This window comes from Myxine glutinosa, chromosome 12 (genome assembly GCF_964187855.1).
Source record: "Myxine glutinosa chromosome 12, kmMyxGlut1.1, whole genome shotgun sequence".
Classification (NCBI taxonomy): Eukaryota; Metazoa; Chordata; class Myxini; order Myxiniformes; family Myxinidae; genus Myxine; species Myxine glutinosa.
In genome coordinates this window covers 6,177,204-6,189,660 of record NC_136272.1, presented here as the reverse complement: position 1 = coordinate 6,189,660, position 12,457 = coordinate 6,177,204, and the positions used below count along the sequence as shown (strand labels likewise).

The 12,457-nt window shown below is 43.4% G+C and overlaps 1 protein-coding gene across 1 annotated transcript in view; it reads right to left on the bottom strand.

The window, feature by feature from the left end:
- The window catches only part of LOC137418521 (ubiquitin-conjugating enzyme E2 E1), a 33,456-nt gene extending 21,338 nt beyond the window's left edge, over nucleotides 1-12,118 (bottom strand). The window contains exons 1-2 of the mRNA XM_068104605.2: nucleotides 11,879-12,118; nucleotides 11,007-11,057 (exon numbers count right to left, since the gene is read on the bottom strand). Of these exons, the coding sequence (XP_067960706.1) occupies nucleotides 11,007-11,057; nucleotides 11,879-11,967 (140 nt within the window). The 5' untranslated portion in view covers nucleotides 11,968-12,118. The remainder of the gene's footprint in view (nucleotides 1-11,006; nucleotides 11,058-11,878) is intronic.
- Nucleotides 12,119-12,457: the final 339 nt, after the last annotated feature.

Below are 12,457 nucleotides of genomic sequence, written 5' to 3'. Positions count from 1 at the left end.
GTTGTAAATGAACGCGTAGTATTATGTTGAAAAGCCAGATTTTGCTGGATCCCTTGAGAATTTCGAAGCTTTGACGCACCAAATCGCTCAATGGAGGCCGCCGTCTTCCGGATGTGGAAGTATGCATAAACAATTGCGAAAAAGTTCAATAGGAGATTGTTTAACCCGTCTTTGTTTGATCCACAATCTTATGCACCTCTAATTTGTAATTAAAATACTTTAAGACCAACCTCGTTCCCCGGGCCCACACGGGTCCTGGTTATCTTCAACGAAAATCGTCACCAAACACCGGAACCAATGAGATTCGAGCATTTGAAAAAATATTTCAAAAAAGCTTTTTACCGTTTCGGAGGTTGAAAACGGCGTCAAATATTCTAAAATTGACGAAGAATTATTTTTTAGAAATCTCGCGCCCGTAGGGGATAGTTTTTCACGGCCGGAAATATCCGAAGTTGAGATGGAATTCACCGAATTAATCAAGAAGGAAATTTTATAAATTTTAATCTCATCCAGAATGCAAGTGGTGTCATTTTGAACTAGGTACGGTACCTACTACACCTACCTACTACCAACTACCTAACCTACTGAAGCCATAGTGATGGGTAAAATAATGGCAAGGGGCTTTGGCTTCGCCGGCTCATTGCGGCTTTGCAGTAGGGCAATCGTATTATGCTATTGTCGTTAGTTTTGTCATTATAAGCGGCCTCGGAAAAACGCCCCGATAAAGCTAACTTAACATGGATATACAACTCAAAATGCAACCTCAATGACGGCAATGGTGGGGAAACCCCGCTCGGGGGAGAAACCCCCCTTGGGGAGGGGGGCAAATAAATGTGCTACAAACTTCATTATGTAACCCTTGATCATCCTGTCAAGTTTGGTTGAGATTGGATAAGTAAAGACAGAATGTATCATGGTCAAAACACCATCAGACAGCCGCCAAATTGTGTATTTTAGTATATATATATATATATATATATATATATATATATTTTTTTTTTGTGTACAAGATCGAGGCTCGTGTAAGAGCTAACATTAATCACAGAAAGACAAACTGACACATAAAACATAAGATAAAGGGAACGGGAGACAATTTGGGGAGAGAGACGGAAGCACACAAGTACAACATTTGAGAGCAGGGACATCGGGAGATCTGTGGGAGGGAGAGGGCTTGGAGTGAGGAGGCACGGGAAGGGGGGGGGGGGGGGGTGGGAGAGGTATAAAACACATGGACATTGCTAGGACTTCCAGGAAAGAAGTCGGAATAAGATGTACAGTACAGATGTACACTGTACAAATGTCTGTGGTGGTAAGATGTACAAATGTACAGTAATCTAACAACATCATACTGTCAACCAAACTTGCCAATGAGATTCAGAGGTACAATATAATTACTTAGTCTTTCTCGTTTGTGCTGCATTTCATTTACGCACTTTTCTTGGCATGAGAGTAGTTCAAAGTTGATGTGGACTTTTTATTCTATAAAATCTAAAAGTACAGAGGAGTTGGTCAAACGTCTTCTAATTCTCAAGTTGTCCACCACTACATGCAGACAACTGTGCCATTGATGGGGTAGCACCTCGACGATATCGATATCGGAATGTTGGGATGGGTACTCAGCCATTTCAGGATCTGTGCTTAATCATTCCGACATTATAATCATTCATAAACTCACTGCCACTCAAATGCTGTTTGAGTGGTCGAAATAGAAGAAAATGACGAGGCGACAAGTCTGAGCAGTGTGGAGTTTCATTTAGAACTCCCTAACCCAAGTACCCAGGTCCTATTAGGTCTGCTACTGCTAGACTAGAGGTTCCTTTGTTCCCACCTTGCGCTAACCGAATAGAATTTCAAGTGAAACCGAACGACCTGTTTCCACGCTTGCAACATTTACATCCATTACCTCTGTAATTTAATGTACGGTAATCTAACAATTCTCCAAATGTCTCTATTTTAAAACGTGTAATGTTTGCTTGATGGGCAGTAGTTGGTTGCACATGAAAACATTGAAGTTTGCTCCTTGTTTGCACCACATAAACACAAAAACATGTGAACGACAGTCTCCTGTGAATATCAAGGAATACTAGACTTCCGCACGGCTAGCGTCGGTCTGCTTCAGTGGACAAATCGAATTGTAGGTTTGATTAACTGAATGTTGACAATGGTGTGCTAACCACCGTGGGAAGCAAAGTAAAGCGGACACTTTAAGGCGTTAACACTCTTACTAGGACGTAGTTGTGGTTCATAAACGAGATTTAGAGATCATGCCCGAAAACATTAGCTTTACTTTGGGGTTAGCACACCTTTGTCAACCTTTAGTTGGTAAAACCCATTATTCTGTGAACATCATCTGGTTTGATGTTCCCCTTCACAAAAAAACGAAATAACACACCTCTGTTACCTGAAGATTGAAGGGAATCAAAAGAGCGTTGATGGAAGTGTGCCAACCACGAGGGGGAAGCGAACTATGGCAACTTACGGCAGCAGTTAGCATGCTTCGATCAATATTCTGTTCATTTCATCCATCGTTATACCTGTCCACTGACGCAGATCGACACGAGCCTTCACAATTAAGACTAGTTTTCCAATCCGTGTGAGCCGCCATCTTGGTTTTACCTATAATTATTTGTCCTGCATTGATGTTACTTGTTGCATAACTAGCTCAGGAAATATATAATCATGGGGCATTTACTTTTATATTTTCTATAATAAAAAGTCCACGTCAACTTTGAATCTTCGTCACATTTTTATCCAATTTAAAAAATAAGGGCACCCATAAGTGGTGTCCAAATTCTTAACCCTAACCCTAAGCCGAACCCTAACCCCCCCAAAACCCTAAACCTAACCCTCATTCCCCCCCAACACCCTAAACCTAACCCTAACCCTAACGTCAACTTTGAATCGTCGTCACATTTTTATCCCATTAAAAAAAATCCGGGCACCCATAAGTGGTGTCCAAGTTCCTAACCCTAACCCTAACAACCCTAACCCTAACCCCCCCCAAAAACCATAAACCTAACCCTAACGTCAACTTTGAATCGTCGTCACATTTGTATCCCATGAAAAAAAATAAGGGCACCCATAAGTGGTGTCCAAGTTCTTAACCCTAACCCTAAGCCGAACCCTAACCCCCCCAAAACCCTAAACCTAACCCTCATTCCCCCCCAACACCCTAAACCTAACCCTAACCCTAACGTCAACTTTGAATCGTCGTCACATTTGTATCCCATGAAAAAAAATAAGGGCACCCATAAGTGGTGTCCAAGTTCCTAAACTTGATATTCTGATATATAAGATATTCTGATAGGTGTTCAAACTGCTTCTGGAAATGTCTCTGGTGGTAAGCAGCATGAGTCTATGGCAGTGGATTGTCTAGTTATCTGGTTACGTCAAGTCGCATCCGACCTGTGGCGAGCTTCATGAGCAGATTTCTTCAAACATCAAGACCCTGCACCGATTGTCGAAGCTCTGGCAGAGACAGCTTGGTTGTAGCCTTTGCCTTATCTATCCATCACATATAAGCAATGCCTATTCCTCTTCTTCCCTAAACCTTACCCAGCAGGGTTGATTCCTCTAGACTTTCCTTACCTGCATCTGCATGCATGACTTGTCCAAAGTATGACAGTTTCTGTTTTAACATCAGGACTTGTGATGCTTAATTTCTTCAACCACCGATTTGTTTGTTCTTCTTTCAGTCCATGGGACTTTTTACATTGGTCTGATGTATAAGTCAATGGAAAACTGTCTATGTTCTTCCCTTCTTTCTTTTTCACCGTCCATGACTCACATCCACACATTACAACTGGAAATACCAGATCATCCACGAGCTTCCTCTTGGTTTGTTTTGTCAAATCTTTGTACTTCCAGATCTTTGACAATCCTGACATTGCTGTTCTCCCCAATACTAACTGCCTATTAATTTCTCCTCTACATTCTCCATTCACTTCAATCTAAGAACCCAGGAAGACGAAACTTTACACCATTTTCACGTGATCATCTCCCAACCTGAACACATCCATCTTCTCCTTCCCAAAATTTTAGTCTTTTTTAAAGTTTAAATCAAGACCAGATTTTTCACTTTCCTTCTTCATTGTCTGCAGCAGTTTAATCAAGCAAGCCCTCCTCACTTCCGGCCAACAGAGTGGTATGGTCATCGTACCTTAGGTTGTCGATAAATCTTCCTTCAATCCCGACTCCAGCCTCTATCATCCGAGTTTAATTTCCTCGTGATATACTTACTATAAAGATTGAACAGGTAAGGGAAGAGAATGAACCCCTGTCTAACCCCTATTCCAGTACCAAAGCGTTCTCTATCTTCATACTCTATCCTTCCTGTAGCTACTTCTTTGTTGTGCAGGCTTATCAGACACATCAGCTACTCTGACCGCTTCCACCTTTTAGGCCATACAATCCTGCTCTGTGTACACTGTACAGATAGTTAAATTTTTGATTGTCTCCTCTCCAACTACCTTAAACATTTGTATTTTCATTTTGTCCGTGCCTGGTGCTTTTCCATTTGCCAGCAATTTCAGGGTTCTACATATCTCACTAGCTCTGACTGTTCTTATTTTAAAATACAGAGTCAAGGCTCGTGGAAGAGCTGGAACACAGAACGCATGAGGATACAACATAACAGAAGGAACAGCAGAAAGGGAAGGGGGAAATGTAAACAACAGGGCCAAAGGAGAAAATGAACAGATGGACAGATGGACAGACAAGGGATGCAGGATAACGATGAGGGGTAAGAGAGGATGCAAGGGGTCGACAAAATGGATACGACAGAAACAAAGTTTGGGGGTGGAGGATGCGGTGGTTTAATGGGTGTAGAAAATATCATGGTTTGGAATCGGTGGTGATTGTGGGTGGTCGTGGAATTGGGGGTGATCTGAGGTGGTGGTGATCAGCTGCCTTGAAGACCTAGAGGGAAGAATGACATTGAAGAGAATGCGGAAGGTGGTTCCACAGGCGGGGAAAAAAGAGGAACACACAACACACGAGTAGAGGTGAGCAGCGATTCGGGCTTTTGGAAGTTTCACGAGAAGGGGGTCGATGGCGGACCGCGTGTGCCCTCCAGATAGCTGGGGGTTATAAAGCATGGAGAGGGCAGAGGGTACAAGATCAGAAAGGAGGAAGAATGAAACAGAGAGACCACCGACCCATCAGCGATGTCTAAGTGATAAGCCCACAGAGTATAGACTCAGCTTCATTGTGAAAGATTTCAATGATCTTGAAGGCTTTGGTTTCCACAGCGTCAAGGTGAGCAAGATGTGAGGCTGTGACGCCAGCCCAGGGGGGAGCAGTACTCCGTCAAGCTGCTTCACTGTCTTGCAGGTGGATAGGAGTTCAGGTGTGCCAAGGAAGGACGGAGGATGCCCAATTGGCAGCTGGCTTTGGAGGCCAACTCTGAAATGTGGTTTGTCCAAGAAATGTCATGGCCGATAGTGAGACCCAAGACTTTGAGTGACTGAACTGAACTTGTTCATATTCTCCTTCTTCGAAGGTTGCCATCATGTTGCTATCTCCTTTGTATAGCCCTTCCACATTTCTTTCAACTGTGTTTCTTCTGTCGGATCTTTTCCTGTTCTATTCCTAAAGACCCCAATCCCATACCTAAATTTCCTGTGGTTTTACTGATCTTTAAAAAAAGATATCTTGTTCTTACAGCTCTATTGACACTTTCTATGTCTATGCCTCTGAAATATTTATCTTTGTCTTTCTGAACTTATCTTTGGAAGTCGGCATTTAGCCGCTTAATGTCCTCTCTTGACGAGCCTTTGGTTTTCATCTCTCTTTTTGTCTCTACAATATTTATTTCCTCTTCTGACAGACATTTAGCCTTCTTCTTTCTGCTTGCTTTTAGGATGTTGTTTTTGGCCTCTTCATTTACAATGTCTTCAACCTCTTGTCACAATTTGTCCTACATTCTGTCAACCAAGTCCAGCTCTGCAAAATGTTTTTTTTTTTTAAACCTTCTTAGCATGTTGTTACCTCCACCACCAAAGGTGGATGGAGGTTATGTTTTTACCCCTGTCTGTTTGTTTGTTTGTGAACAAAAAATCTCAAAAAGTTGTGGACGGATTCAAACGAAATCACATACGAACGAAATCACATACGAGAGGTAGCGTATGTGACAAGGACAAAATGATTAGATTTTGGTGAAGATCCGGATTCGGATCCGGCTAATAGAATTTTAAAAGTGATTTTTCACCACGGGGGGGGGGGGGGGGGGGGGATCGGGCTAAAACCGATACATAGCAGGATATCTCAAAAATTTGTGGACGAATTTGGACGAAACTTGGTGGACGAGTTGGTTAGGCGACAAGAACAATTTTGGTCCAGGTCCTAATCGAGATGTGGCCTATTAGTGGGATACAAAACATAAACTGTTCAGCCTGGTGGAGCTATGCGCTCTACTGAGTGCCGTTCTAGTTACCCTTTTCAGAGGAGAAGGTATTGCATTTCAGTCCGTTTGTTTGTTTATTTGTCTGTTTGTCCGCACAGAATAAATATGATTTTCTCTGCAACCGTTGGTCCGATTGACAGGAAATTTTCACCGTAGGTGCACCTCCTCTTGTACAAATATTTTAATGATAATTATGACGTTGTAGATCACGTGGTGTGGGCGCCATGTTGGAAAACCCAAAAAACTTCGCACCTCTATATCTCTGAAAGCACTGCATATAAAACTAGGACCGCACTCAGTAGAGAGCATACATCCGTCTGGTTCGACATATCACTCAATGGTGAAGATTCACTTAAACATTCTACTACCTAGGATCAGATCTGGATCTTCACCAAAATCGAATCGATTCTTCCTTGTCACACACACAACCTGTCCAACAAGTTTCGTCCAAATCCATCGATAACGTTGAGATATCCTCCTATGTATCGTTTTTGGCCCTATCTCCCAATGGTGAAGAATCACTTAAAAAAACAAACAAAAAAATTCTCATATCCGGATCCATATTCAGATCGTCACCAAAATCGAATCGATTCTTCCTTGTCACACACACAACCTGTCCACCAAGTTTCGTCCAAATCCATCGATAACGTTGAGATATCCTGCTAAGTATCGTTTTTGGCCCTATCTCCCAATGGTGAAGAATCACTTAAAAAATTCTAGTAGCCGGATCTGGATCTTCACCAAAATCTAATCCTTTTGTCTGTGTCATATACGCTTCATCGCTGCCAAATTTCGTCTGAATCCGTCCACAATTTTTTGAGATATTTTAGTCACAGACAAACGTACAGACAAACAGACAGGGGTGAAAACATAACCTCCATCCACCTTTGGTGGCGGATGTAAAAATGAGACATGGCTCATTGTAAAGACCTCTCCATGGGGAATAATATATGTTAATGTTGATGTCATAGGTTCTTCCATTATGACGTCATAATTGGACAAATACAAAACATCATCCGATAAAGACGAAATTTCTTGAGCATCATCTATGGATAAATTGGGGAAAAAATAAGCATGACGTCATCGGTCACGTGGTTCGGCCACCATATTTGTTTTAACACAAAAGCCTTAAAACCACTTAAAACACGTCCTGGTGCGGGTCTGTAATCTCCGATTGCTCTTTCTTGTTTACATATGTTTTCAAGGTCGGAGTTTTCATTTTTTTCACCTTTCTCAAGTTAATTCGTAGTTTTGCCACAAGGAGTTCATGATCTGTCCCACAGTCTGCCTGGCAGTGTTGGCCGATTGCACAGCACTTCCCCATCTTCTGTTGATTAGGATGTAGTCAATCTGGTTTCTATGTTGCTCATCAGGTGAAGTCCATTTGTACAATTCCGAGATCATTCTCCACACAAAACTCCAACATTTGCTCCCCTGGTCATTTTGGATACCAAGTCCGTGCTTTCCTGCAACACCTGGTGCTCCTGCTTTTCCAATTTTTACATTCCAATCTCCAATAATAATTCAAACTTGTCCTTTAGGCACCTGTTGGACCTGTTCCTGCCACTTTCCATCAAACTCCTCCACATTTTCTTCCTCTGCTGCAGAAATTGGAGCATATACATGAATGATGGTGGTGTTGACTGGATGTCCTCTCAACCTCACCGATATTAACCTCTCATTGACCGGGTTATATCCCAGTACTGAGTTTGCCGTCTTCATATTCCAAATCGTGGTTTCGTGACCAGAAAAGAACACAATATAACCATCACATTGAAACTTCTGTATCTGTATCAATACTGTACAAACACCAAAACGATGGGGATATTCATGTACATGTACAGTGGTTGGGAGGTGGGAGGGAAGCAAACTTCCCCAAAACAGTTCATTTAAGTTTACACTTATGCACAAAATTTCACTTCTTGTCCTCCTCTCCTCTCCTCCCTCTTTATAACATCTCACATTCCCCGGTTCATCAACCTTACATTCCATTTTCCACTTTTGTGGACTTTTGAGAAGCTCAGAGCTCGACTTTCAGTTCTGGCGACCAAAGCGACTGGATTTCCTTGCCGGTTTGATCCAATCTGGTCATAACTGCCAGTTCTAGTCGTCAAAACCGAGCTGTTTGCCCTTCCACACACAGGTAGCCATTTGGGTGCTTTCAAACCGGGGGAGCTCATAATCCGGCATCATAGTTTTACCTCTTAGACGTCTGATCACTACTGTTTTCTTGGCATGCACGGAAGTGGTTTCCCTTTGCCTTCTTCTGGGCAGTATCTGTACTAGACGGGTGATCCTGGCCATCGATTTCCATAAGAGAATCCTCTGCCTTGAAGCCATTACGGCCATGCATCACCTGCTTCCACGGCTTCACATAACCCTGATCGGGAGGCTAAAATTGGGTAGTACACCTTGCAGCCATGCATCACCTGCTTCCACGGCTTCACGGAACCCTGATCGGGAGGCTAAAATTGGGTAGTACACCTTGCAGCCATGCATCACCTGCTTCCACGGCTTCACGGAACCCTGATCGGGAGGCTAAAATTGGGTAGTACACCTTGCAGCCATGCATCACCTGCTTCCACGGCTTCACGGAACCCTGATCGGGAGGCTAAAATTGGGTAGTACACCTTGCAGCCATGCATCACCTGCTTCCACGGCTTCACGGAACCCTGATCGGGAGGCTAAAATTGGGTAGTACACCTTGCAGCCATGCATCACCTGCTTCCACGGCTTCACGGAACCCTGATCGGGAGGCTAAAATTGGGTAGTACACCTTGCAGCCATGCATCACCTGCTTCCACGGCTTCACGGAACCCTGATCGGGAGGCTAAAATTGGGTAGTACACCTTGCAGCCATGCATCACCTGCTTCCACGGCTTCACGGAACCCTGATCGGGAGGCTAAAATTGGGTAGTACACCTTGCAGCCATGCATCACCTGCTTCCACGGCTTCACGGAACCCTGATCGGGAGGCTAAAATTGGGTAGTACACCTTGCAGCCATGCAGCACCTGCTTCCACGGCTTCAGGTAATCCTGATCTGGAGGCTAAAATTGGGTAGTACACCTTGCAGCCATGCAGCACCTGCTTCCACGGCTTCAGGTAATCCTGATCTGGAGGCTAAAATTGGGTAGTACACCTTGCAGCCATGCAGTACCTGCTTCCACGGCTTCAGGTAATCCTGATTGCGAGGCTAAAATTGGGTAGTACACCTTGCAGCCATTACGGCCATGCACCACCTGCTTCCACGGCTTCACGTAACCTTGATCGGGAGGCTAAAATTGGGTAGTACACCTTGCCCAAGGGTGACACACAGGAAGAAGTGCTGCCCTTCGCCTTAGGTTTCCAAATCTGAACCACAAAGCAGCGGCAGATTGGGATTGGCAGTTGTTGTTTCGTATGCAGCCTGCAGCTGCTGGTTGCATCATTGCTGGGAGTGTGCATGTGCCGCTGATGCAGTGCCCATATTACCGTAAGCTGGTAAGACCCTTTAGATCTTAAGCATTGAGCCAACACCAGGCTTGGCTCGTCAGTGAATTACACATTTATTGATGTATTGGTTATCAATCAATCTTCAATATCGATCAATCAATATCAATCTTCTCTCCAGCCTTCAATTTGCTCATTCACGCTTGTATTATGAAAATTAAAAACCCGCAATTTGGATTTACTTTTTGTTTATGTTTATTTGTTTAGTTATTTTATTGATTTGATTTGTTTTTTCTAATTATTTTGTTTATGATTTCTGCAATTTGGAATTCCTTTTTGTTTATGTTTATGATTTTTTTTGTTGCTTTTATTGATTTGATTTGTTTTTATGATTTCCGCAATTTGGATTTCCTTTTTGTTTATGTTTATGATTTGTTTGTTTTTTGTTTATTTTATCGATTTGATTTTTTTTGTTATTTTTTTGTTTATGATTTCCGCAATTTGGATTTCCTTTTTGTTTATGTTTATGATTTGTTTGTTTTTTGTTTATTTTATCGATTTGATTTTTTTTGTTATTTTTTTGTTTATGATTTCCGCAATTTGGATTTCCTTTTTGTTTATGTTTATGATTTGTTTGTTTTTTGTTTATTTTATTGATTTGATTTGTTTTTTGTTATTTTTTGTTTATGATTTCCGCAATTTGGATTTCCTTTTTGTTTGTCCTTGTAATTCACACAAAAGTTTAATTGTGCCTCAAATGTCCTTGTACCTGTGTGATGTACATATACAAGCATCTCCAGGTGACTTAGACACTGTAGTTAAAATAAGAAAGTCTAATAACTATGAATATAAACTTTTCTTTCTGATGACTCATTTTCACGGTGTTTGCTTCATGTTTTTCACACAACATCACCATACGTCATCTCCCCACCCACACCATGAATACACCCCCACCTGGGCAAGCATTGGACAATAATAGTAAGAATATACAACAGGTAGGGATTGGTTATTCCGTTAGCGCTATGAGGGAACACCGAGAGACTAAGAAGGTAGACACATCTCTCCACGTTTCTACCCATAGCACACTTAAGGTGACACGATTGGCTGCCCAAGGTAATAAACAACAGGTACACAGGTTAGCACAATGGAGATGTAATGACGCTTGGCTGTACCTGCAGTTTGGTGGTGGATCAAGTGTTATGTCTGCAAGTTCTTTCTGGATGCTGTATGGGGGAAAAGGAAAGGTGAGTAGATGGAGACAGGTATTAAAAGGACAGTATGGATAAAGCAGACGATGAAGGTGAATTTGGAAAATAGGGGAGATGAAGGGAATGTGGAGTGGACAGGTGTGGGAGAGGGACTTGGGAAGGATGTTATATCGTTGATGGAATTGTCAGGCAGGATGTCACAGATGGACAGGTGTCCCAGGTAGGACAAGGCAAAAGGTCGTTCTTTGGTAATTGTAGCAAATGGCTGCAGGTAGCATCATTTTCCTGAGGGTGCAGTTGTGCCGCTGATGCAGTGCCCCCTGTAGGTTATACCTGGAGTTTGTAACTTGTTCAGGGTGCCGGCGATAACTCGCCTCCTCTTCGTGAAAGACACCTGGGATCTTCAACGTCCACCTACTAATCCCGACAGACGGGACGCCCCGTTTAACGTCCACCTGAGGGACGAGCACACATCGATACCTGAGCAACACCAGGACGGCAGTTTACATTCAGGCCGAAATTCCAACCAAGGCTACACGGCTCACAGGTGAGTATGCCTACCTGTGCCACCTCGAGACTACCCTGCCAGCCCAACGGAGAGTCGATACACACACACACACACGAGGGCATAACGAAGGTGACACGTAAAATATGGTTACTAATAAAGACGAGACACAGAGACACAAAGAGACATCACATCATACAAACAGATTGCCTGACCGTCTGGCGTTAGCGCCTGGCGGACAACCGCTCGCATAGAGACACGAGGACAAGGACAAATTCGTGGACAAGGTGCGTAAGACTAGAGTGACCGCAAGTAGTCGGCAAAGTCTGACCGTTTAGCGCTTGTAGACATCAGCTTGGGAAGCTTTCTGCCCGTCTCTGTCCGCGCAACGCTCGGTGTCTCCTCATCCGACATAATCATCAAGTCCCCCCTACTTCCCTCTTTATTCGCCGAGCGCTGATTCCTTCTTTTCCTCGCTTCCTACAATAACCTCGCCTCTTCTTCTTCTTTCTTCGTCGTATTCTTCCTATCCAGTATCCAAACGTTCTCCTCACTCCACCTTGTACTATTCACCCTTCGCTCCTCCCACGGCGCAATGACTCACGGACACGCCCCTTCGATCCTCCCTTTTCTCCGCCCCTTCGATCGCTCCGCCCTTTCTCTCACGCATGCCCTTCCCGCTCATTTCAAAGTCTTCCGTTCCTCTCAGAGGCGTGAAAAAAGCGTGGTACGGGATGTTTATACCATGTTAGCATGGTACAGTGGAGGAGCTTAGTGTAAACAAGGTGGTGTGTTCGACCGGTGTTCATCGTGAAGACGCGAACGGAGTTCGTCCGAGTTTTAATCTCGTCAGCTGTGGAGAAATGCATTCCCAGGTAAGTCTTTACAACCACGATGTTAACTGTGGAGA